The 26,103-nt window shown below is 40.2% G+C and overlaps 1 protein-coding gene across 2 annotated transcripts in view; it reads left to right on the top strand.

The window, feature by feature from the left end:
• LOC117189378 (protein Wnt-5-like) overlaps nucleotides 1-26,103 on the top strand; it is a 134,572-nt gene that overhangs the window by 17,141 nt on the left and 91,328 nt on the right. The window contains exons 4-6 of one of the 2 annotated variants that reach the window (XM_033394503.1): nucleotides 2,267-2,447; nucleotides 13,035-13,389; nucleotides 13,450-13,497. In XM_033394503.1, the coding sequence (XP_033250394.1) occupies nucleotides 2,267-2,447; nucleotides 13,035-13,389; nucleotides 13,450-13,482 (569 nt within the window). In that variant the 3' untranslated portion in view covers nucleotides 13,483-13,497. Of the gene's footprint in view, nucleotides 1-2,266; nucleotides 2,448-13,034; nucleotides 13,390-13,449; nucleotides 13,498-26,103 lie in introns of those variants that run through there. The other variant, XM_033394502.1, reaches the window with a different exon arrangement.

Below are 26,103 nucleotides of genomic sequence, written 5' to 3'. Positions count from 1 at the left end.
ATATCACTGTACCCGTATCGTCCAAACCTCCCTGGCTCTCCAAGTATTTGTCATACTTAAAAAACAATAAATCCCGGCTCTATAAAAAGTACCAGAAGTCGGGCTCCACGTTCGGCCTTAGCTCTATACTCCTCCGCTCGCTCTCTGTTCCTTGCCGTTAATAGTCAGTGTTATAATCATTACCTTTCACAATGTAGTAGAAACTTTTGTAGTGATCCTAAAAAATTCTATTCGTTCTTTAACTCTAAGCGTAAGTCAAAAGCTTTTCCTCCGTCCCTTCATTACCAGAACATAACAAAAGCTTCTGCTGTTGGTATTGCAAAAATATTGGAAACTATCGTGGTATCGCAAAGCTTTTCGCCATCCCGAAGCTTCTTGAGTTCCTGGTCACCCGGCAACTGCAAAATCTTTGTTGCAGCTTGATATCACCGTCGCAACACGGTTTTTTCAGACATCGTTCAACATCGACTAACCTTCTTGAGTTTTCTAACATTTCAAAGTGGGTTGCAGACGGATGCGGTTTTTACGGACTTCAGCAAGGCATTCGATTCTGTGAACCATGCTCTGCTTATTCACAAGCTCTCTTTATTATTCCCAACGAATCTTCTAGATTGGATTTTTTTCTAACTCTCCAACCGTACTCAACGTATTTTGTTTTCTAATGTGTTGTGAAATATGGTTAATGTTACTTCAGGAGTGCCACAGGGAAGTCATCTGGGACCGCTCCTGATTATTTTTTTTCTGAATCTTTATAAATGCAATCTTATGACACATTACCGTCGTGCTCCACATTTTGTCTCATATGTTCTAGGAAATCATGTCCTGGAGCGAATTTTGAGTTCTAATGACCCCGGAGTCCTACTTGATCATAAGATGTGTTTTAACAGCCATATAGCTGCAACAGTAAATAAACCTGAGTTCGTGCACAAGTTCCTTCTCGGGATTGTTGACTCCAAAACTCTCTTGGGTCAGATTGACTTCGCCGTTCCACTCCGCTTACCCATATGTAGGTCTAATTATGCCCAACATGAACCTTTTAGGGTTATATTCCATAACTATAACTCCCTCTGTCATACCTTATCCTCTGAACTATCCATTAAGCTAATAGAATGTAATATTTACAATCCCCTAAATTTAACAAACTTTTAACTTCTCTTCTTTCCTCCTTTTGTAACTACATAAGTACCATTATTAGCAGATAATTGTTAATTAAATAAATAAATAAAAATGTAGAGTTGCAGTCGCAGCAGCAACTCACAACGTTCCCCCTCGTTTTATTTTAGTTTCAATCTCTTCAAATGCTTGGTTCTCCTAATGAGGGGTTCTAAAATTTCCAAACTCCGAATTTCACCGATTTATTTAAGGATAAGTCGCTTGTCTGCTGGTGTTGTTGGGTGCTGGGACCTTCCTCTGCTTCATTACAAATCCCTTTTGATTTCGTCTGATTATTCTGCATTTTTACGCTGATTAAGTATAGAGCCCATGTAGTCCCTTTATTTGCCCTTTTTCAATTGCTTCTCGGGACCCATTTCACAAAAAACCGCGGTAAATACCTTGAATTCAAATGTGAAAAAACATTGACATTGGTAACTCATCATGTGTAGATAACAACCTATAATCAGCTGTTGCTAAATTGAATACTTAATTTTAAAAACGCGGGACGTTAAATAAATTCTCTCATTAGTGGATCGTTTTAGCTCTTAACAGAATTCTATACTTACCCAATCAATCTAATAAATTCCTATAGTAATTGCAATTAAAATAATATTAAGAATATTAAATTTGATAAATACTATCTGTTGAGTTACAGAGCTTTTCCAGCACCGTATGTTCGCGATCTAGATATTAAAATTCGTCGATTTTTCGGCTTAACATTGTGGTTTGTTGTCGGTGATGGTATATAATTAGCATGCTTCAAGACGGTGTCGGATTGAAGAACTATTCGCAATAGGCGTGCAAAAAGACGTCCAAACGTCCCTAATGCAAGCGAGAGCGCTGAGAGATCGATATAGAAGGCGAAAGAAAGACGTGGCTATAATCTATGGATCATTGTTAATAACATACTACGTAACCCAACACTATCCTATTTTGAAAGTTGGACAAAACTGCAGACAATATATTTAGAATTTTGTTAATATCGGTTCAGAAGTTTGGGAATTTATGAGGAGCAAAGTTACATCACATGTAATATGTATAAGAAAATATACGCTTCAAAAACGCACTAGCACTAATATACCACTAACTGAAATCTTTGTATCTAATGCAGCGGCACCAGAAATGGCATTTATTCATGCTCTTGCAGCAGCAACGGTGACCAGCTTCATTGCCCGTGCGTGTCGAGATGGCCAGTTAGCGTCGTGTGGCTGCTCGCGTGGGAATCGGCCTAAACAGCTTCACGACGATTGGACGTGGGGGGGTTGTGGTGACAACCTGGAATACGCTTATAAGTAAGTAGTAACATCGTTGGATCTCTTATTTTTATTCCGATTAAGTCTCTTAAACTATATTCAGTGACATATTCACTGAACTTAGTTACCAGATGTTCTTAACGCAAAAAAAGAAAGCAATTCCGATCTTATAAATAACAATTAATCTTGATCATCATCAATACCCTGGACATAGCCATAGGCGTCGGCTTACCTATTATTTTGCACTCTAGACATATGCTTATATAAAAGGTTACACAAGTAACCTTTACTATAATGTTCCTATTTTTGTGAAAACCAGATAATATTTTTCTTTAATTAATTAATAATTGATATAGATATTTCTAATCATTTTGTCAAAAAAGAAGTTAATATAAAAACTAGCCAGACTAAGAGTGGCGGCTCGCGTGCACAGAATATATATAATATATTCCCGCACTCCGTTTATTCATGTTGATGTCTCAAGTTCATTTCCGTGCAGAAATTGTATTTTGTTCATTAAATATTACATCAGCAGTACACATATACCTACCAGAGAACTGCAAAAATGAATTATACCCGATACTCAAAAATAGTATAGGGGTACCCATACGGTTTACCGAGGTCGAACGGCATTTTCAGTCCCTTGTTAATAAGCGCTGACTTCTTCATGATCTCCGACTAGTTAAGTCGGTATATTCACCGGGTCCAGACGGGGTTCCAGGTTGTGTACACAGGTACTGCGCCGAAGCTCTGTGTGGACCATTGCTTAAAGGGTTTCCCGAAATTTAGAAGGAATCGTTTATAATTCCTCTCCATAAAAAGAGAAGCGAGTCTGACGCAAGCAATTATAGAGGTATATTAAAGTTATCCGCTATTCTTAAAATGTTTGAGAAAATGTAAACGTGCAACGTCTCTACAAGTCACTTATATCTCGAACTAAGCATGGATTTATAAGGCGGCGATCAACCACAACGAAATTGTTAGACTTTACTTCTTTCAAGGTAAACTACTGGCTTTCAAGGTAAATTAAAGTCGGATGTTATTTACACCGACTTTAGTAAAACATTCGACTCTGTAAATCATTCCCTGTTTTAGGGTTTCCGCCCTCCAGAGATGGATTTCCAGCTGCTTTTGTTCCAGGTCTCAAAGAGTCCTCTTCAAAAACTCCCTCTCTTCACCAGTCTATGTTTATTCGGGAGTACCACAGAGCAGCCATCTGGGCCCCTTACTCTTCACACTCTTTATTAATGACTTGCCTTCGGTATTAACATACTCTCGAGTTCTTATGTATGTGGATGATGTTAAACTCTGTGACCAGTATAAGGACATTTCATTTCATTCTCGCTTGCAATCCGATCTCAATAACTTTAAGTCATGGTGTTGTGCAAGCTTGTTACACCTTAATGACTCGAAATTCAAAGTTATGACATTTCATCGTTCTAGCCACTTGATGGCTTCCTATACCCTATGCGGGAGTTCTCATGCGAGAATTACCTTGGTGGAAGATTTTGGTGTTATATTAGACGCCAAGCTATAGTTTTCTGAGCACATTTCTACCATGTTGGAAAAGGAATTTGACGACCCCTTTATAACAAAGACTCTCTTTGTGTGTGGTGCCCTCAGTACAAAGTACACCAGGACCGTATAGAATCAGTCTAGAAACTTTTTACTCTTTGCTCTGCGGGGCCTTAACTGGGATGCAAGTGTGAGAATGCCATTCTTAGTTAACCGTAGAAAAATGCTTGATGTGATTTTTATGCACAACATGATCAAGGGTGACGTAGATTTTCATGGTTTGTTGAGCTGCCTAAATTTTACAATTCCTATTAGATTCACTAGAAAGGATATACCGTTGTCCCTTCCTTGCAAGAACCGTTTAGGGTCTTATGCACGGGCTATAATTCCCTCTACCAGACTATATCCACCACTAATTCCCTTCCTCTTAGCGCCGCGCGTCATGCGGCAGCGCCCCTCGGTCGGCTGGGCCGGAGGAGGGCTGCGTTTTACCTGGGATCTGCGCGTAACAGCCTTCTGCTGGTGTAATTTGAGTGACTTAAAATCAGCAGCAGCCGTATATGCTCAAGCAAGTGTGTATCCGTCAACAAAGAGTTTTTATTCGGGTAATTTTCGTGTGTGAACGTTTTTGCAACAATGTTAAAATGCGTTCTTAGTTGCGGCGCTATCTGAGTCCTTAGTTGTTGAAAGGGTGTTTCAAATTTCTGATGTAATTTTAAATCAAGCTTAAGACTTGCAAACTGAATATATAGGCTTCTCGCAAATTCTTTAACGCCGCAGTCTGCAATTTAAGTTTCTGGTCTATGCCACCCTAAGGCTTATTAAGACCCAATAATCATGCTTTGAGAGAAATAATTGGTCACATACCGTAAGGTTGTGTTTGCGTTGGATCCCACACAATTCAAAAATCGGACAAAAAGAGTCTCGTGTCGATTGGTTTAATAAAATAATCAAAGAATACGATTGTGGAGCTTCAAAAGCTGTGTTTAATATCAACATAGGCGAAGAATCATGGATAAACAAATTTGAGTCCGAAATAAATTTGTATCGACGACGCTATGCGCGTTTTTTAATGTTTAATGTCTAGAGTTCAACTATAGACTTAAACTGTGTAAAAATAGGAACGTACAAATCATAAAAATTATCTGCTACTGGAAAATTCGGTAACACAATATAAGGCAAAAGAAAGTTAACTTAAATTATTCATTAAAGAAGATTTTACTTTGAAAGCACAAGTATCAAACGAAAAAGATGGACAAATTTATTGTAGTCGCGGCAAAGGCTACGGAAAGATTCATGGTCAGAGTAGTTCGAAGGACAGGAAGACGCAGAGGATAGGAATACCTAGTTAGGTGGGATGGGACAGCAATATTGATAAGGCTAATGAGGGCCGAGGATTCAACGTCGCCTAGGAGAAGTTTGTGGAGAAGTAGAATTCCATGACAAGTCCTACGGCTTTCAAGAGAGTGCAAGTTAATGAGACGCAGTCGACTCTCATAAGAAGGAAGATGTCGAGAGGGGTCCCAATTAAGTCAGCGCAGGGCAAAGATAAGGAATTGTTTTTCAATGGACTCGAGCATATCTTGATATTTTTGGTAATGGGTAAAGATAGGCCGTACAAGAGAAACGTAAAGTAGTTTAGTGGTATAGGGGTGAGAAAATTCCTTCGACCATCTTTTGATAGAGCCAAGGACTCCTTTGGCTTTATTTGAAATAGCGGATATATGAGAATAAAAACATAAATTAGGTACGAAGATAATGCCTAAGTCATTAACTTTGTACAGGCGTTCCAAGGAAATGTTGTTAATTTTGAAGTCAAAAAGGTAAGGCTTGTTGGAAGGTCATGACGTTACATTTGGAAATGTTAAGAGGAAGAGATCCCATTGAAGAAATAACGGGGACATAGGATCGCTATAGGAAAAACATAGCTTGACATCATCAGCACTCATAAGGACTCGTGAATTAGTTAAAGCTTGGGGAAGATCATAGAAAATGAGGTTAAGGGCCCGAGATGGCTACCTTGTGGCACACCCAAGAGATAAAAACTGGTTTAGAAAAAGAAAATTGGAAGCAGACAAGCTGAGAACGATTGCAAAGGTACGCATTAGTCCAAAGAAGAAGTTTAGTCGGAAATCCTAATAGAGATAGTTTTTGGATGAGGAGATTGTGGTTAACTGAATCGAACGCTTTACTAAAATCAGTATTAACTACGTCAGTTTGACATTGCTTTGCAAGTCCGGCAGTTGAGCGACGTTTTACAAATCCGTGCTGTGATTCTGATAACATGGAACTACAAAAGTGGAGCTGAGAAGTAATACTTTTCATACCCGATACTCAAAATGAGTATTGGGGTATATTAGATTTGTGGTGAAAATGGATGTGTGTAACGTCCAGAAGGAATCGTTTCCGACCCCATATAGTATATATATTTTTGATCAGCATCAATAGCCGAGTCGATTGAGCCCTGTCTGTCTGTCCGTCCGTCCGTCCGTCCGTCTGTCCGTCCCTATCAGCGCCTAGTGCTCAAAGACTATAAGAGCTAGAGCAACGACGTTTTATATCCGGACCTCTGTGATATGTCACTGCTACAAGTATATTTCAAAACTTTATTATAGCCAGAATCAAGAAAACAATTTCATTCTTTCTCGCTCTGTCTCTCTCTAACACACAGGTTTCATGGTCTTTTTTGCCAATTGCAAAATATGAGTTCAAGGATCTCAGAACCTGTAAGAGCCAGAGCAACCAAATTTGGTATCCACACTCCTGTGAAATCGGACCTTGACCGTTTTGTGTCAAAATTTCGCCACACCCCCTTCCGCCCCCGCAAAGGACGAAAATCTGGGGCATCCACAAATCTCAGAGACTATTAACGCTAGAGTAACCAAATTTGGTATCCGAACTCTTGTTAGATCTCACTATAAAAAGTATATCTCAAAATTTCGCCTCTCTCTCTTCCGCCCACACAAAGGACGAAAATCTGTTGCATCCACAATATTGCAGATTCGAGAAAACTAAAAACGCAGAATCATAGATAACGACCATATCTATCAGATTGTTGAATCTGGATCAGATCAGATAATTTTTATAGCCAAAAGGAACAAATCAATTTGCAGTGGCTACGCAGCGCCCGACGTCACGCTCAGTCTGATTTTCTGTCTCTCTCGCACGCACTCTTTGTCGTGTCGTTCAATATTAGCGGCGTCTGCCGGAGGAGAGCCATACTGACTAAGTATCGGGTATAAATGTAGAGTTGCCGTGTCCGCAGCAACTCACAACGTTCCCCCTGGTTATTTCTTGGACGTTGACATGCAATGACTGAATCTTTCAAGAGGCGATGCAGTTACTGCACTGTCAAGTGGCCCTTGTGAAACCAGCGGAAGGCTGTTACGCGCGGATCCCAGGCAAAACGCAGCCCCCCTCCCGCCCAACCGACCGAGGGGCGCTGTCGCATGACGCACGGTGCGTAGTCGAACCGAACGCGAACATGCAAGAAAGATAGCTATTAGACTAACATTCGAGGAAAATTAGCACTAAACTTACTAAGAAACTAAGCATGCAATGAAAATACAAATACCACTACAATTACTAATTACTACAAAGGTGTGTAAGGATGAGTAATTTAATAAGAGGAAGAGAATTAGTGGTGGATATAATATGGTAGAGGGAATTATAATCCGAGCATAAGACCCTAAACGGTTCATGCAAGGAATAATTCGATCTACAAAGTGGAAGGAACAACGGTATAAAATTTCTAGTCAGTCTAATAGGAATCGTGAAGTTTATGCGGCTCAACAGATCAGGGCTGTCTATGTCACCCCTGATCAAGTTGTGCATAAAAATCACACCAAGCATTTTTCTACGGTTAACTAAGGATGGGAGGTTTACTAATAGTAGTCTACTAGAGTAAGATGGGAGTCTTACACCCGCATCCCAGTTAAGGCCCCGCAGAGCAAAGAGTAAAAAGTTTTTCTGTACTGATTCTATACGGTCCTGGTGTACTTTGTACTGAGGGCACCATACACAGGAGCCGTATTCTAAGATCGGACGAGCAAGCGAGGTATAGAGAGTCTTTGTTATATAGGGGACCACCTCTTTATAAACCCAAGCACGCCCATGGCCTTATTTACCATGGTAGAAATGTGTTCGGAAAACTTTAACTTGGGGTCTAACATAACACCAAAATCTTCCACCAAGGTAATTCTATCAAGAGAACCACCAAATAGGGTATAGGGAGCCAACAAAGGGCTAGAACGATGAAATGTCATAACTTTGCATTTCGAGGCATTAAGGTGTAACAAGTTTGCACAACACCATGATTGAAAGTTATTGAGATCGGATTGCAAGCGAGAATGAAATGAAATGTCCTTGTACTGGACACAGAGTTTAACATCATCCGCATACATAAGTACTCGAGAGTGTGTTAATACTGAAGGCAAGTCATTAATAAAGAGTGTGAAGAGTAAGGGGCCTAGATGTCTGCCCTGTGGTACTCCCGAAGAAACCTTTACTGGTAAAGAGAGGGAGTTTTTGAAGAGGACTCTTTGAGACCTGGAACAAAGATAGCTAGAAATCCATCTCAGGAGGTTGGGCGGAAACCCTTAAAGGTGAAGTTTATGCGCTAAAAGGGAATGGTTTACAGAGTCGAATGCTTTACTAAAGTCGGTGTAAATAACATCCGTCTGTAAGTTACCTTGAAAGCCTTAAATAATGAAAGAGGTAAACTCTAACAAGTTCGTGGTGGTTGATCGCCGCCTTATAAATCCATGCTGAGTTGGAGATATAAGTGACTTGCAGAGATGTTGCAAGTGCGGAGTTAAAACCTTCTTAAACATTTTAGGAATAGCGGATAACATTGCTATACCTCTATAATTTTTTGCATCAGACTTGCTACCTTTTTATAAACGATTCCTTCCAGATCGGGGGGAAGCAAGAAGAATCAATGGACAGGGTGAATAGTTGAACCAAAGGTCCACACAGAGCCTCGGCGCAGTAGCTGAGTACACAACCTGGAACCCCGTCTGGACCCGGTGAAAACACCGGCTTAACTAGTCGAAGATCATGAAGTAGGGAACATTCATTTAACAAGGGACTGAAAATGCCGTTCGACCTCGGTAAACCGTATGGGTACGGATGACCAGAGTAGCTTTCCTCAGAATAGGTGGTTTGGAAAAATTGGCCAAAAAGATCGGCAATTGCCTGATCATTATTTGCCGACGTATTACAAAATGATAGCGAGGATGGGTGTGCGGACGTTCTACGCTTACTCTTTACGAAGCAGTAAAACTGAATTAAAACGTATCCTGCATCGAGATAGGTAGTTCTTATAGCATTGAGCATTAAGAACTGAAAAGTTTGACCGAGCTATTACATAGCGAGAGTGAGAAGTAGGAGAACCCACTTCTTGAAATTTTTTATAAAGTCTTGATTTTAAGTTTTTTAGCCTGGATAACTCTTTGGTAAACCAAGGGGGTTTTCCAGATCTAGTCGGACAAGAAAGCGGGACACAAGAATCAAAAAATGTGCCAAGAGCATTGTAAAAAATGTTTGTGCCTTTTATGACATCAGTGCACAAGTACAAAGCGGACCAATCAAAATCCCTAATGAGGCTATTAAGTTTCAGTTTTACACACAGGAATTCCAGTTCCTGATGAACTTGGACTGTGAAGTGTTCCGACGTGAAGTAAGAGTCCACTGCAATTAGAACCCCCCCTGCACGTCGAGACGAACGTTCCTTTCTAAAAGTTGTGTACCGACCTGTCATGTCGTGACATTGGCGCTAGGATACTAGACTCGTTTACAGAAGACCAAACAGTTCCTGGCAAGTTGAAGTCACCAAGAACTATCATACGATCTTTATCAGATAGCGAGGAAGAAACAGCGGTTAAAGCGGACAAGTGCTGCTCATAAATTGAAATATCCGAAGAAGGTGTGATATACGAGCAAGTAATGAAATGAATGAATCCCGCGAAAGCGGGAAGAATCAGTTTTACACACAGGAATTCCAGTTCCTGTTGAACTTGGACTGTGAAGTGTTCCGACGTGAAGTAAGAGTCCACTGCAATTAGAACCCCCCCTGCCCGTAGAGACGAACGGTCCTTTCTAAAAGATGTGTACCGACCTGCCAAAACCTCGGAACTAAGAATGTCCGGCTTTAACCAGGTTTCAGAAAACACAATAACGTGGGAAGCAAATGCAACACTATCCCGGAAAAGAATGCTGAGTTTACTACGCAAGGCTCTTACATTCTGATAAGTTACGTAAAGAGAAGTTAGTTTTTTGAAAAGGTGGAAGCAAGACGGGAAGTTGAGGAAGAGGAAGTTGAGGTTGAGGGTGGCACACTGGAAAGATTTGTAAGGGATATGGGGGGGCCTATTCTTCTTCTTAGCCTTAAACTCCTTCACCACCAAATGCTCCGGCCAAAATTTGGCGGAGCAAATGGTGTCAAATTGAGTTGGGGAGATGCTTATCTTAAACGAGGCTATCTCCCTGGCATGAGAGAAGTTGAATTTCTCCACCTTTAAACCCACGGCTTTTATTTTGCTTTGAATGAAAGCAATTACATCATTAGATGTGAGGTCAGGGGCCAGCCGTGAGACAAAAACTTGTCGTTTTGGTGGGACTCCCACCAGTGGTTTAGGCACCACAGGCCTAGTACCTGTGGTGGCAATATCCGGAGGTCCGGAACGTCTATTTACTGGCGGGATCGGGATAGACGGGACAACTAGCGAACTTGCGGACACCACGGACACGGACGCTGCAGACGTACTTGGCTGCACAATCTCCGAGGCGATGAATTCGGCTACCGAATCTGCATCGCCAGCAGCAAACGACAGCCCTTGGGGTGGCAAACGAAATCAGCTGCTGTACACTTTGAGTGGTCGGAGTCCGATTTTCTGCAACGAGCAGCTGAGCGACTATTGGCACTTCCAGATTCCGCGGAGTGACCTTTTTGCGCCTCGGAGACTCATTCAGCAGTTTTAAACTGCTAAACTGCTGCGTTTTGCCTGGGATCCGCGCGTAACAGCCTTCTGCTGGTTTCACACGGGCCACTTGACGGTGCAGTAACTGCATCGCCTCTTGAAATATGCAGTCATTGCATGTCAACGTCCAAGAAAAACTGAGCCTCCATGGCTAGGAGCCGATTGTATTGGTTTATAAAACCAACGGTCAGCTCCTTAAAGCCACTCCGCGTCTGCCTCATGAAAGCTACCATGTCTTTCTCCACCGCACGGTACGCCTCGCAACTGTAGTGCAAACCATTATGCTTTGATATGGCATTACCCACAAGGCCAGAAAATCCAGCCCATTTTGCGTGCACTTCAAACCACTGTGCCAGACAAACGCTAATAATTAGGAGGAGAGGAGAACAGTTGCAGCAGCAGCTAATGAGAGAGAGAGAGAGCTACTGAACAGAAAGTTACGAGAGCGAGAGAGAAAGAACAGTTATTTAAGTTTAGGTGATAGGGAGAGAGTGATAACACAACAAAAGCTACCAGAAGAGAGCGGACCGCAATGAAGTCACTGCAACAACACAAACACGACAAGCCGACGCCGAAAAATAAAAAGTTAAATAATGTTTTAACACAAATTAAAAGGCATGCATTCGCGGAATAGAATAGGTTTCCAGATTGTTGGCTGGTTAGGAAGTTAATTAAAGTTTATTTAGGAAAACACCGGCTGTTTATTCAAAACAAAAGGAAAAAAAAAAATGCGTAGCGCAAATTAAAAACGCGTCTGATCACTACGAAAGAGAACGAACAACGGCGGAATAGGAATTATGTAAGATTCTTTACAGACGGTGGGAAAATAACCAAGCTCGAGAGAGAGGTTGAATAGTTTTAAGAGAGGCACGCCAAGAGAATCCGCGCAAAGTTTAAGCACGGCACTGGGAACCAAATCAGGACCAGTGGAGAAAGAAAATTTACACGATTTTAAATTAGTTAAAAGGCCATCATAATCAATAAAGGGGGGATGGATGTAACTAGAACTGTTTAGAGGGATAGGATATGAGTGCGCGGCTGGATAGTCGTTAGGTGAAGCGAGAATAGAAGGCATGTTACTAGAAGGAGCAGGGTAGAAAAGTTGAAAAAAAAAGTTTTAAAGCGAGCTAAATAGCAGTCTACGTATCTGGTATACCTTAATACCTTGATATCGTACATTTATTCCAAATCTAGTCCAACACAAGATTCATTTGAATTACTTTGTCGGGTCAAGCAGCGTAAATATTGTAAATTATTGCTAGTGGTGCGGCCCAAAGGAAATGCATTTTGTTGTTGGTTGTCATTTGCAATGCCAACTGTAAAGATCATTTTTTTACCTCATATAACATTGTTATATATTGCTATACCGAGCATCTCTAACGCTCTCGGTCTATCCTACTCTTTCGCTCTCGTCTAAGCTTGCTGCATAGGGCACGGCAATTTGTCCCGTCAGCCCTTGCATTCTAAGTCTTAAGCTAATCGTCGCAGCTATTAGATTAACATCCTCGCATCAATATGTACATACGCGATAAGTTGGCTTACATATGCAAATAAATTGTGAATTATATACAAACTCTCGGCTTTTATTAAATTCAAAAATCACAACAGTTATTAAAAACGCTTAATAGCCTCACGTACTTATTCTTTAATATTTGCGACTATAGTTTCTGCATTCAAAGCATGCAAGTCTATGAAGACAACAATCTCTTCCATAACACTATGCAACACCACATTGAATTTGAAAGCTTAATATTTTCCAGACATAAGTTTGCAAGCTTGCAGCTTAAGCTGCAAAGTATTCGGGTAGGATATATACCTGCATTTATCAGCTTTTCAGAATTGCTAAGTTCGATATAAGCAGGCGTAGGATATATAACTTAATGTGAAAAAAGAAGCACTACCTCTGAAAAAACAAATGCAAAAAATATCAGATGATGCAAATAAACTTAAAATTTTTTAATAATTATTAATTTTATTGGACAACTAAGGGCCATACTGGCCTATGTGGGGCCCCCTCTGAGGGCCGTCCGGGTCAACCTATTAATTTTATTCATTACATTTTAGAAAAGCTAGTGAAAAATCTTACTATCCTAATATTTGTTCAATCATTTTTTAAATATTTCATCAACAGATTTGCTACCGATTTCATCGATGTGCGTGAGAAAGAGGCTCACCGTGAAACTCGCGGCGTTCGTAAAAGGACTCGCGAAATTACCTTGAAGACTTTAATGCAGGCTGACGCAACGTTCTTGATTAACGCAAAAAATGACACTATCGATAATTCGTCAAAAGAACTCAGTAAAAAGTCGAGTGCTAACAATAATTATTTACGTAAAGACCTTGTGGTAACAGCAACTCCATTAAAACTTCAAAAAAAGGAGAATAGTGGACCAGGCTTACCAGATGATCTATTCGAGCTTCAGCAACGTATTACGAAAGAAATACTCAATTCAAAATTGGAGGGAAGGGAAATGCTGGTATTGCAGGTAAGAATACCTCCTGCAATTTGTAAGCAAATAAAGTTATATTTACGACCTTGTCAATAGATTAAATATGTTTGTAAACATGTTTATGGGTAAGAGGTCGGTAATCGCACAAAATTTTTAGCAAGAAAGGCGAGATTCCTGTGAGTAAATATTTTCGATTCTTTAAAAGCCAGCTAACTGGTTTAACTTTTAAATCTTAAAACTTATAAAGATGGGAATATTTTGGACTAATTTAGCTTTGTTGGTTTTAGCTATTCTTTAAACTGGACAACAGCAGTCTTATCTGTATAATCAAATTTTACGCACACGCGAAATTTTGAGATATATGTACGTTTTATAGTGAGATCTAACAGGAGTGCGTTAATAGTCTCTGAGATTTGTGGATACCCCCAGATTTTCGTCCTTTGCGGGGGCGGAAGGGGAATTTCGAAGCAAACTCGTCAAGGTCCAATATCTCAGGAGTGTGGATCAAAAATTTGGTTGCTCTAGCTTTTATAGTCTCTGAGATCTAGGCGCTAATGTGTGTTAGAGAGAGAAAGGAGGAGAAAAAATGAAATTGTTTTCTTGATGGTGGCTATAATAATGATACGATCCAATTCAGATTCTGCAGTCTAGAAGATATGGTCATTCTCTACGATTCTGGGTTTTTGGTTTTCTCGTGTCTTTAAAATTGTGGATGCCACAGATTTTCGTCCTTTGTGGGGGCGGAAGTGGGCGGGGCGAAGTTTTGAAATATTTTTGTAACAGTGACATATCACAGAAGTCTGGATCCAAAACATCGTTGCTCTAGCTCTTATAGTCTTTGAGCACTAGGCGCTAATAGGGACGGACAGACGGACGGACAGACAGACAGGGCTCAATCGACTCGGCTATTGATGCTGATCAAGAATATATGTAAAGGACAGTGTATCAAGCAGTTAACACTATCTTATCTAAATTAACATTTGAACTTAAGATACCATCGATAAGACCTAACCGATATAACCAGACTTAACCGATGTTTAAAAGACCTAACCGATAAGGAGTTATCGATACGGGAGTCGGTTGTTGGAAGTAGAAGCAGAAAGTTGAACAAAAAGTCGGAAGAACAGACTCATTAATTGCACATCTTAAATCATGCACTTTGTACTCCTTTTCGAAAAACACTATTAATAAACGATACATTATTATTAATCTTACATTTGGGGGCTCGTCCGCGTCGAATACAGAGCTCGGAGTGTGTGAAAAAGAAAAACAGAAGAAAGCAGAAGCTGATGCAAGAAGAGGATTGTTGAAAAGTTGTTAAAGTTGTTGTTTGTAGCTACATAAAGTTGTAAAGTTGTTGTTGGTGGCTATAAACATTAAGTTGAACAATCCAAATTCTGTGAGCCTAACAGTAGACACGGAGTTTAATAAAAGATCGGTCGTTTAATTCGGTTGGAAAATTGTGAAATTCATTGTCGCGCCGCAGCGTCGCCTTGTCCGTGCGCAGTACGTACGCAAGCAGAAAAAACACGCACAGACACGTTGTGTGTGATACACACTTATAAACAGAAAAGACAAGCACTCGTCGGGTACACAGACACAAGTCGAAAAGAGCCGCAAAATGATGCAAACACCGCCGCCGTTGCACTGGAAAGAGAGAGAGAAGGAACGTACCAGGAACGTCGAGCCCGAGTGCAAACGAGATGGAATATTTAGAAAATGCGGAAAACAATACTGATGACAAGATTGATCAAATGATAAAGTTGCTAAGTTTGAAACTGCTTTGCGATGAGCAACGAGAAATGAAGATCGCTCCAGATAATTTTACAAAAGTTGTGAGCGATTGTGATGGAAAATCGGTTCCCATAGAAAAATGGTTTGAGATATTCGAAAAAAATGCCGACGCATATGAGCTTACTGAAAAGCAAAAGTATGTGCAGGCCAGAGGAAAAATGACCGGTGCAGCTAAGCTTTTCCTTGAAGCTGAATGCGTGTGCACCTATGAGGAACTCAAGAACGTATTATTGGATGAATTCACATGTAGCTATAACAGTGCAGACATTCATAAGCTGCTGCAAGAAAGAAAGAGGAAGAGTAGTGAGTCGATGCACGAGTACTTGCTGCAGATGAGAAAAATAGCAGCAGTCGGACATGTTGAACACGCGGCTGTTATAAGCCATATTGTGAACGGTCTGGACATAAGAAACGAGTATAAGTATGCCATGTATCGCTGTAAGACCTTCAGGGCCTTGAAAGAAGAGTTCGATATCTATGATCGTTTGAACATATCGGAGAAGAAGGTCAATAACGAACAGCATAAAACGAGTTTCAAGCAGCAAAGTGGGCAAAGCGGTAAAAAAGAATATTCTTTTATAGCAATATTGCTATAACTGTGGATCAGGAGAACACAAACGCAAAGACTGCAAAAGCCGAAACGAAGTGTTTTAAGTGCAATCAGAATGGTCACATTTCGCGTAACTGTCCTTATGAAGCTTATAAAGTTGATAAAGTTCGCGTCATTTTGGATCGCAGTCGTATGAAAAAAATTCAAATAAACGGCATTGTTGTTGACTGTCTTGTGGATACAGGGTCAGATGTAACCATAATCAAAGAGAGTATGTTGAAGACCATGAAAAACGTTAAACTTTTGAAGTGCACAACTATGTTGCGCGGTCTGGGTCAGATATCAACAAAGCCTGTTGGATACTTTAATGCAGAAGTTACCGTGGATAAGTTGCAGACCACACAGAAGTTTTTAGTAGTCCCCAGTAGCCAGATTGATTTCGACGTACTTTTGGGGTATGATTTCATTAAAAAGTTCCGTTTCGTCGCTGATATGCAAGGATACACATTTTTGAAGCATGACGCAGATCCTGTGCCAACAGATGAGCATGCTCTTATATATAATGTAACTGAAGAGTCATCCTTTGTAGCTCCGCCGCAATATCGAAAAGACGTTGAACAGATGATAAGAAACAGTTACCAAATGCCCACAGAAGTTGCAAAGCAGTCTCCAATCCAACTGAAGATAGTTCCCGACGGAGTAATCAAGCCGTTTAATCACCCACCGAGTCGTTTATCAACAGACGAAGCCAGTGCCGTAAAGAAGCAAGTCGAAGAATGGATCGAGCAAGGAATCGTGCGCAAGTCGTCTTCAAATGTAGCAGAGCAGAGTTGTCATCGTGAAGAAAAAAGATGGTACACTTAGAGTTTTCGTAGACTACAGGAAGTTAAACAGCATGGTATTGCTGGACTGCTTCCCAGTCCCGATCATGGAGGAAGTCTTGGAAAAGCTGCAGTCGGCTAAGTGGTTTACCATAATGGACCTTGAAAACGGATTTTTCCATGTGCCTATGGAAGAGCAAAGCAAGTCGTATACGGCCTTCGTCACAAAGGAGGGATTATTCGAGTTTAATAAAGCGCCTTTCGGATTCAAGAACTCGCCAGCTGCGTTCATTCGGTTCGTAAGCAATATTTTTCAAGAATTAATCAACTCTGACATTATGCAGCTTTATATGGACGACATAATTGTTTACGCCGCGTCGCCCGAGGTATGCATGAGGAAGTCGAAGTTGGTCCTGGAGACAGCTGCGCAGTTTGGCCTAAAATTAAGTGGAAGAAATGTAGCTTCATGCAGCCACGCATTAGCTTTCTGGGCCATATCATTGAGGACGGGAGAATCTGGCCCGGCAAAGAGAAGACAGCAGCTGTCAGTCGGTTTGCTACGCCCAAAGACATTAAAGCAGTTCAAGCATTTCTGGGACTCACAGGCTTTTTCAGAAAGTTCATCCCTGGCTATGCACAAGTTGCCCGGCCGCTCACGAGTCTACTCAGGAAGGAAGCAGTTTTCAACATTGGCGAAGCAGAGCAACAGTCGCTACAAACCTTACAGAATCTGCTTGTAATCGCACCTGTATTACATTTATACTCACGAGAAGCGCCAACGGAACTCCACACGGATGCATCCAAAGAAGGTTTCGGAGCAGTTTTGTTGCAGCAGTTTGATGGCAATTTCCACCCGATTTACTATTGGAGTAAAAAGACTACACAAGCTGAGTCCAAACGTCACAGTTACTATTTGGAGGTCAAAGCTGCATACCTCGCACTCAAGAAGTTTCGTCACTTCCTGTTGGGGATCAAATTTGATCTTGCCACAGACTGTGCGGCGTTTAAGCAGACAACAACGAAAGCAGATATACCCAGAGAAGTTTCCCAGTGGATTCTGTATATGGAGGACTTTACATTCAAAGCAGTACACCGCCCAGGGGACAGCATGAGACACGTGGACTGTCTCAGTCGTTTTCCGCAGACATGCATGTCCGTGACGACGGAGCTGACAGCTCGGATAAAGAAAGCACAGCAGGATGACGATTTCATCTAAGCCACAGTTGAGATCCTGAAGCAGCACCCATATCAAGAACTGCGTGACCAAGCGAAACAAAACATTAAGAAGGCGCAAGAGGTGTACAAGCGCAATTATGATAAAAAACGACGACCTGAGCACGGCTACAGACTAGGAGACATGGTCGCGATCAAGAGGACGCAGTTCGTCGCAGGACGCAAGTTGGCCAGCGAGTATCTAGGCCCATGTGAAGTCACCAAGGTAAAGCGGAACGGTCGCTACGACGTCAGAAAGGTTGCTCAAGTCGAGGGGCCAAATATCACAGCAACGAGCAGTGACAATATGAAGCTATGGCGTTTTGTCTCAGAGAACGATGATATATTATCATCTGGGACAGATGAAGATGAGCAGGAGGGCCGAATGTAAAGGACAGTGTATCAAGCAGTTAACACTATCTTATCTAAATTAACATTTGAACTTAAGATACCATCGATAAGACCTAACCGATATAACCAGACTTAACCGATGTTTAAAAGACCTAACCGATAAGGGGTTATCGATACGGGAGTCGGTTGTTGGAAGTAGAAGCAGAAAGTTGAACAAAAAGTCGGAAGAACAGACTCATTAATTGCACATCTTAAATCATACACTTTGTACTCTTTTTCGAAAAACACTATTAATAAACGATACCTTATAATTAATCTTACATATATATACCTTATGGGGTCGGAAAGGATTCCTTCTGGACGTTACTCACATCCACTTTTACCACAAATCTAATATACCCCGATACTCAAAATGAGTATATAATTAAAAATATAATTCATGAACGGTGAGGATTTGCAAAAAGCTAGGCGCATAGTCGGCGAACTGGACGCCCCACTTAATGAGCACAATTATTTATTGAACTTATTCAAATCACACATGTACAATACATTTTAATTCAGCCATTCTAGTTCCCCCAGGAAGTGGGATTGAAGAATGGTTGAATTCGGAGATTAAAAACTTGCAAAATTGAAGAATGAATTGGCTTGCAGCTAAGCGGTTAAAAAGCCAAACTGCAGCTACGGTCAAAAGCTGCAATGGTGATAGCAAGTTTCAGTGGAGGATCACTTGCCGTCATTCCACGTTCAACTTAATCATCGCCACTGAGGTGTAATGTTAAAAAAGTCAAGGCGAATTGGTAGCATTCAAATCGATTGATACAGTTTGTGATGAGAACAAAGCTGTAAATTTTACAACCAAGTTTTTTAAAAAAATGTTATGAAAAACATTAAAGCCTCCCATTTGAATGGAAAATTCGGAGAAGAAATTTCTTTCATTAAATCCAACACGTGCAATTGAATTCAGAATCGCTCAATTTCCTTTTAGATTGGCATTCAAAATGACAATCAATAGGTTACAAGGCCAAAAGATGTCCGTTTGCGGACTCGACTTTAGAGCAACATTTCTCATTCGTACAATTATAAAATTATGGCATGGCTAAAGATTGATTGAACAAAAAATCTTCGAAATTAATATTGGTAACACTTTTTTCGAGTTCAATTTTTTCCTGAGTTTCTGAAGTAAAAATTTGGAATTTTGAAATTTCAATTTTTTATTTGAAAGCTTAATATTTCCCAAACGGTAAGCTAAAGCTACAAAGTGTTTGGGTCCAATACAACCAGATGTAAGATAATTAAGTTATATAAAAAATAAGGGTACAATCTCTGAAAAAAAAACATTTAAAAAATACAAGTTTTTAAATTGGAAAAAATTTAAGTTTTTAAAAAATAAAAAAACCTTGCCGTAGGAATAAAAACAACATTCATTAAACAAAAACTTAAGGTCTCAAAATCTATCAGAAAATTTTGGTTTGGTTTGTTGAGTGTTGCTGTTACACAGTATTGCTTGAAAACTAAAACTCTGAAATAGTGTCAGTCAGAGTTGTTTGAAACATAGAAAATAGAGAATTTGGTTCGGCGTACTAGCAAAACAGAAGGATCAAGACGATGGTGTTCGGCAACGCATAGTGGGTGAAATCTCTAATCTAGCAGAAAAAAAATGCGGAATTTCAAAAAATTTGTTTGGCCAATCCATTTACAATTTATCAAGGAATTATCGGTTTTTGATTAATTTTTAGTTCAAAAAGTCGAAGAGCTATATGCTATCGAACCTAACATATGTATAATGCGTAAGCTAAAGCTGTAAAGCATTGCGATGTGGAAGTCACTTATTTTTAGAAAAAAGTGTTTTCTATGTACTGAATAGTATTTTTATTGTCAATTGTGACTAACAAGGTGTTACAAAATATAGCTTTAGAAATGAGTAATAATCTTGTCCTGCTCTTAATGTCGTTTACAAAACTTTCGTGGAGTAAAAGTATACACACATACAGTGGCGAGCACGTGTGGATACATGTTAATCACTTTTCACTTTAAGCGCCTGTAAAATCTTTAAAAATAAATCAATCCTTGTGATTTTTTTTTTTAAGATTCATTTTTTTATTGAGAATGAAAAAAGACAACAATTTCAATTCAAAGAGATCCATTTCCTTAAGAGATTTTAATTTTTTCAAAAAAAGAGCATGTATCCACTTTTGCACGTTTCAAATTTTTTTACTTTAATAATTTTTTAAAAATATTTGTTCCAAAGGGCCTTAGCTTTTATCATATTCCGAATAAGTATTGGCATGCTCTCGACTAAATTTAGTAGGTGCTGGCAAGGTATCATGCGCCACTCCGACCTCTCGCGCTCCCAAAGACTCACCCAATCCCTTTGGTGCAGACTCCTACTTTTCCAGTGTTTTTTAAACAGAGCCCATCGATTTTCAATGCGATTAAGATCTGGGCCATTGAGCAGGCCACTGGATTAAGTGAAAACTCGAGTTATTGGGACGATTTTTCACGAATCTAGCCTTGTGCGTCGGGCTACCGTCTGGCTGGAAAGTGATCTCGGATATGGGGAAGTCACATTTCTCTATAAAATTTGACAAAATGGGTTCCTAAATACTAAGATAATATTCTTTCTTCATTATTCCATCGATTTTAACCAATTGGAGAACGTTCCATGAGTGGACGCTCTGCGTACGATCGGCCTGACACCGGCAGTTAGCCAGAAAAAACCTGCGAGGAGCATAATAACTGGACCACGGAAGATTGTAAGAAGGTAATTGGGTCAGATATACCAAAATAAACCGTTTTAAGCCTGATCGAAATGAATACTACTGTTACCGCTCAAGTGGAAAGCTGAAAAATCATCAAGTCAAGGAAACAATAAAGCATGGACGAGGAAGCCTGACGGTGAATTGAAATTGTTGTCTTTTTTCATTCTCAATAAAATAATGAATCTTTAAAAAGAAAAATCACAAGGATTGATTCATTTTTAAAGATTTTACAGGCGCTTAAAGTGAAAAGTGATAAACATGTATCCACACGTGCTCGCCACTGTATTCTCTTAGTTTCGTTATTTAAAGAAAATGTGGATATTCAATAATACTAACAAGTTATAAAATATTTTGCTTATGACTTCTGACGTTGAATTGATGTTATTTTTCAGCTGGCTTGTTACTTTCAAGGCGAAATTTATTTTCAGTAGTGTAAAGAAAACAAGCTAAACATTTTTTTCTCAATTAGGGACACATTTTTCAATAAATTTGAATACCAAGAATAGCAAGAAATTAAAAAAAATGAGGGGGAACGTTGTGAGTTGCTGCGGACACCGCAACTCTACATTTATACCCGATACTAAGTCAGTGTGGCTCTCCTCCGGCAGACGCCGCCTATATTGAACGACACGACAAAGAGTGCGTGCGAGAGAGACAGAAAATCAGTCTGACCGTGACGTCGGGCACTGCAAATTGATTTGTTGGTTTTGGCTATAAAAATTATCTGATCTGATCCAGATTCAGCAATCTGATAGATATGGTCGTTATCTATGATTCTTCGTTTTTAGTTTTCTCGAATCTGCAATATTGTGGATGCAACAGATTTTCGTCCTTTGTGTGGGTGGAAGAGAGTGAGGCGAAATTTTGAGATATACGTTTTATAGTGAGATCTAACAGGAGTGCGGATACTAAATTTGGTTACTCTAGCCTTAATAGTCTCTGAGATTTGTGGATGTCCCAGATTTTCGTCCTTTGCGGGGGCGGAAGGGGGTGTGGCGAAATTTTGACACAAAACGGTCAAGGTCCGATATCACAGGAGTGTGGATACCAAATTTGGTTGCTCTAGCTCTTATGTGTTCTGAGATCCTTGAACTCATATTTTGCAATTGGCAAAACCGACCATGAAACCTGTGTGTTAGAGAGAGACAGAGCGAGAAAGAATGAAATTGTTTTCTTGATTCTGGCTATAATAATTATACGATCTGACTCAGATTTTGCACTCTAGAAGATATAGCCATCTTCTACGACTCTGCGTTTTTAGTTTTCTCGTATCGTCGAAATTGTGGATGTGGATGCCACAGATTTTCGCCCTTTGTGGGGGCGGAAGTGGGCGGGGCAAAGTTTTGAAATATTCTTGTAGCAGTGACATATCACAGAAGTCTTAATCCAAAACATCGTTGCTCTAGCTCTAATAGTCTTTGAGCACTAGGCGCTGAAGGGGACGGACAGACGGACGGACGGACAGACGGACAGACAGACATGGCTCAATCGATGCTGATCAAGAATATATATACTTTATGGGGTCGGAAACGATTCCTTCTGGACGTTACACACATCCACTTTTACCACAAATCTAATATACCCCAATACTCATTTTGAGTATCGGGTATAAAAATCGGGAATCTGGATAGATGGAGATTAATTCGGAAATGAAAAGAGAATTTTGGATTAAATAAAAAGAAGATTATTTGCACACACTGCAACAAAGAAATAAATGGAAAATAGGAATGCAGAATATTAAAACAGAACAGATTGTATTAATAAAAGATGAAACCTGTCACCCAGCTCGATGCCCCTTGGGAAAAATAGAAGAAATACATAAAGGTAGGGACGATAGAGTCAGAGTAGTAACTATAAAACATCAAGACGGGTTGATAAAACGACCTATAACTAAAATTTGTCCATTAGCTGGAATTGAGTCCTGAGCAAGACTCAGGAATGACTCCAAAAGAGACCAGAAGTACTCGTAGTAGACCTCAAATGTCCAAGCTGGGACTAATGGCAGCATTGTTAGTGCTTGTGTTATGTTGCCAAGTATCAAGTGCAATCATTGCTGCCAGAGGAATGGCGAAGTGGTCAATTGAAAAAATGAACAGTTCCACTTCGATATATTTGGACCCGATGGGGGACGTTGAAATAGTCGCCTCATCCTCGTATTTAATTGTTTATTATAACATGGACCCGTATTTCTAAATGATAAAAAAGGGGAAAGAATTGATTGGGAAAATGTGGTAAACTTTTTTACTTTTGAAGATCAATGCAATAATGTCTTAGATAATACGAAAAGACAAATTGCAGACCTGGAGAAAAATAATAAACTTTTCATGACTCAGGATAATAAAAGAAAGAAGCGAGCACCATTTGAGTTTATGGGCTCACTTTATCATGTATTATTTGGGATAATGGACGCCGAAGATATTGAAACGTTGGAAGGAAATATGAAAAATTTATTAGAAAACCAACATAACCTAGATGATTTAATTAAAAAACAAACATTGGTGGTAGAGTCAACGGTAAATATTCTCAAAAGAACTACCGAGGAAATAAATTTGAGCTTTAGAAGTATGAGCGCTAGAGTAGAAAACATAACGGAAGCATTAAATGAAAGTTTCTATGTGTACAAAGAATCTATAAATTTCTTTATGGTGTAAACTTTTAATAGCACGGTTTTATTATATGTTCTTCTTTCTTGATCGGCGTATTCGAATGAATGTGTGTTGGCATATCGAGGACAAGTATCGAGTACATTGGTATTTCTTATAATACTATCGATGAGTAAATCGTAAACTAATATTCAAATCTTATAAACTAATATTCATATCTTACATTCGGGCAACCTGACTACACATCGCCAACGCGCTACACACTAAGGCATACAGTTGGTTAAACATTTCTTATTCGGTATTGTCTTACTTAACATACTATTTCATCGATTAACAACATGAGACCATGGTTTTATCCTTACCCTCTACCCAGGGTTTAAGCCTTGCTGGTTCTAATATACTTCGGAATGGCATTTACGTCAACTGACAGTCCTCAATGTCGACAACCTCATAACGATCATTATCCAATTCTTATTGATCCCCGGTGTTGTGTCCACATGCCGGACTGCTACATAGTCACCAGGTTCATACTTTAATGGGGCTCTATGTTTATGGGCATACATCTTCTCATTTTTTTTCTGCGACAACCGTATGTTCTCACTTGCTATTTCTCTTATAGTTTCCAAATCTCTAAGTTCTGACGCTAACTTCTTCTCTAGGTATTCGGTTAATTCATCTACAACGGGTCCTTTCTGGGGTATTCCAAATAACAATGTGCTAGGTGTCTTTTTCGTACTGCTGTTAACGGAGTTATTAATGGCGTGCTCTACCTTGCTCATCAACCTATACCAATCGGCTTGCTCAAGGGGCTATGACAGTTTTCCTAACATAGGAGTAAGAACACGATTCACCCGCTCCACTTGGCCATTCGCCTGCGGTGCACCTGTAGCTACCTTAATGTGCTCTATCCCTCTCTCCTGCAGAAAACTAGAGAACTCTAACGAGGTGAAACAGGTCCCACGATCTGATATTATCCTAGTAGGGCGACTATAGAAATCAAAATATTTACTTAAGGCATCCTTCGCTTCCCGCGTGCTGGTACTATTAACCGGGAGCAATTTGACAAACTTAGTGAATGCATCTATTACCACAAGGAGGTGTTTTCGCTTAGATCTAATACTCGGCAACGGACCCAAATGATCAACATGTAGGGTATGAAAAGGAACACACGACTTTGGGATACTATGGAGCGTTCTGTTATGGATTGTTTTAGGCATCGAGTGTAGTATACACGGTAGACAGTTTCTGATGAACCTTGCCACTTTACTTCTCATTGACGGAAACCAGTAGGTCCTCAAAAGGTCACTCACGCACTTCTCTGCGGCCAGATGTCCTAGTTTTTCGTGTGACCGCCTTATCAACTGCTCTTCCATACACATTGGTACATAGAAACATAGTTTGTTTTCACAACTCCTCTTGTAAACAATACCATCTATCATTTCAAAATCTACTTCAATTCCATCCTCTAGCATTTTTCGAATCCTAACTACTTCCTTGTCTCGCATCTGTTCTGTTTGCAATATCAAATCAACATCTTCTGGCGTTGCACCTACTACCCCAACTATCAATGATTTTAGTAATCTTTCCTCCTGAAGCTCTAACTTGTCCCTCTCTACTGTATCCTCAACACATTTTTTCTCTTTACACACCACATCGTTAACGCTTCCTCTACATTGGCTCAAATCTCTACTTTCAATCTTCCATCCATCCTCTTCCCTATATTCACTATTCTCTATGTTATCTCTACAATCACCACCAAGGTTCTCTCTATCATCAGACTTCCACCTATTTCCTAATGTACTTCCTACTGCACTTGATTCTCCACACTCAATCGCAGGGTTCTGTACGGTACTACTACGCTCTCTATTGATATTTAATTCTCTACACTTAATCACAGGGTTCTCTACGGTACCTCTATGCTCACTACCAGTGTTGTCTCTACTTACACTATTCCTTCATAACGTGCCCAAATTGCCGACAGTTGTAGCAACGCATTGCGCCACCACCTTGCTGCTGCCCAACTGCCATACTCACATTTAGTTTTCCCTTTGTCATACCTTCGCTACGAATTGCTACGACGCCAGGACCTCTTCTGACCTTATCATAGGTGACCATCTTGTCACGCAACTCGTTGAGTGTGCTGCAATATGGATGCTGCCATGCCCGTCTTGTCCTGCAGTCCCTCTACGATGAATTTGACCACATCGCTCGTGGCCATGTCTGCTTGCGACGCTATGCTGCACATTGCGACGAAATATTGCAATGCGCTTTCATTATTTGCAATTTTCCGTCCCTCCAGTCGCTTTCCAATGTCCCACGCTGTCACTTTCTGCTCAAAGACGTTGAGCAATTCTGCTCGCATCAATTGCCAAGTCAAAGGCGCTACATGGTCGATGTACGCCTTCGCCGATCCGCCTAGCAGCCGCTTCGCTAATATCCAGCATTTTGACTCGGATACACCATGGAAATTCATAATGTCCTCAAAGTTACTTATCCAACTGGTTACAGCCTGGTCGTCATCTCCAGAAAATGGACGCATCAACGCCTCAATGTGTGTCAAGTCGATGCAATCTCTCGGCGTTTCCAACTCCATAGCCTCTTTCTCCGTTTTCAATATGCTTAATTTGAGATCAGCTAAGCGCTTGCGAGAAACGGACAAT

Source organism: Drosophila miranda (genome assembly GCF_003369915.1).
Source record: "Drosophila miranda strain MSH22 chromosome Y unlocalized genomic scaffold, D.miranda_PacBio2.1 Contig_Y1_pilon, whole genome shotgun sequence".
Classification (NCBI taxonomy): Eukaryota; Metazoa; Arthropoda; class Insecta; order Diptera; family Drosophilidae; genus Drosophila; species Drosophila miranda.
Note: the sequence above shows the minus strand (reverse complement) of the source record. Positions and strands in the feature narration are given on the sequence as shown.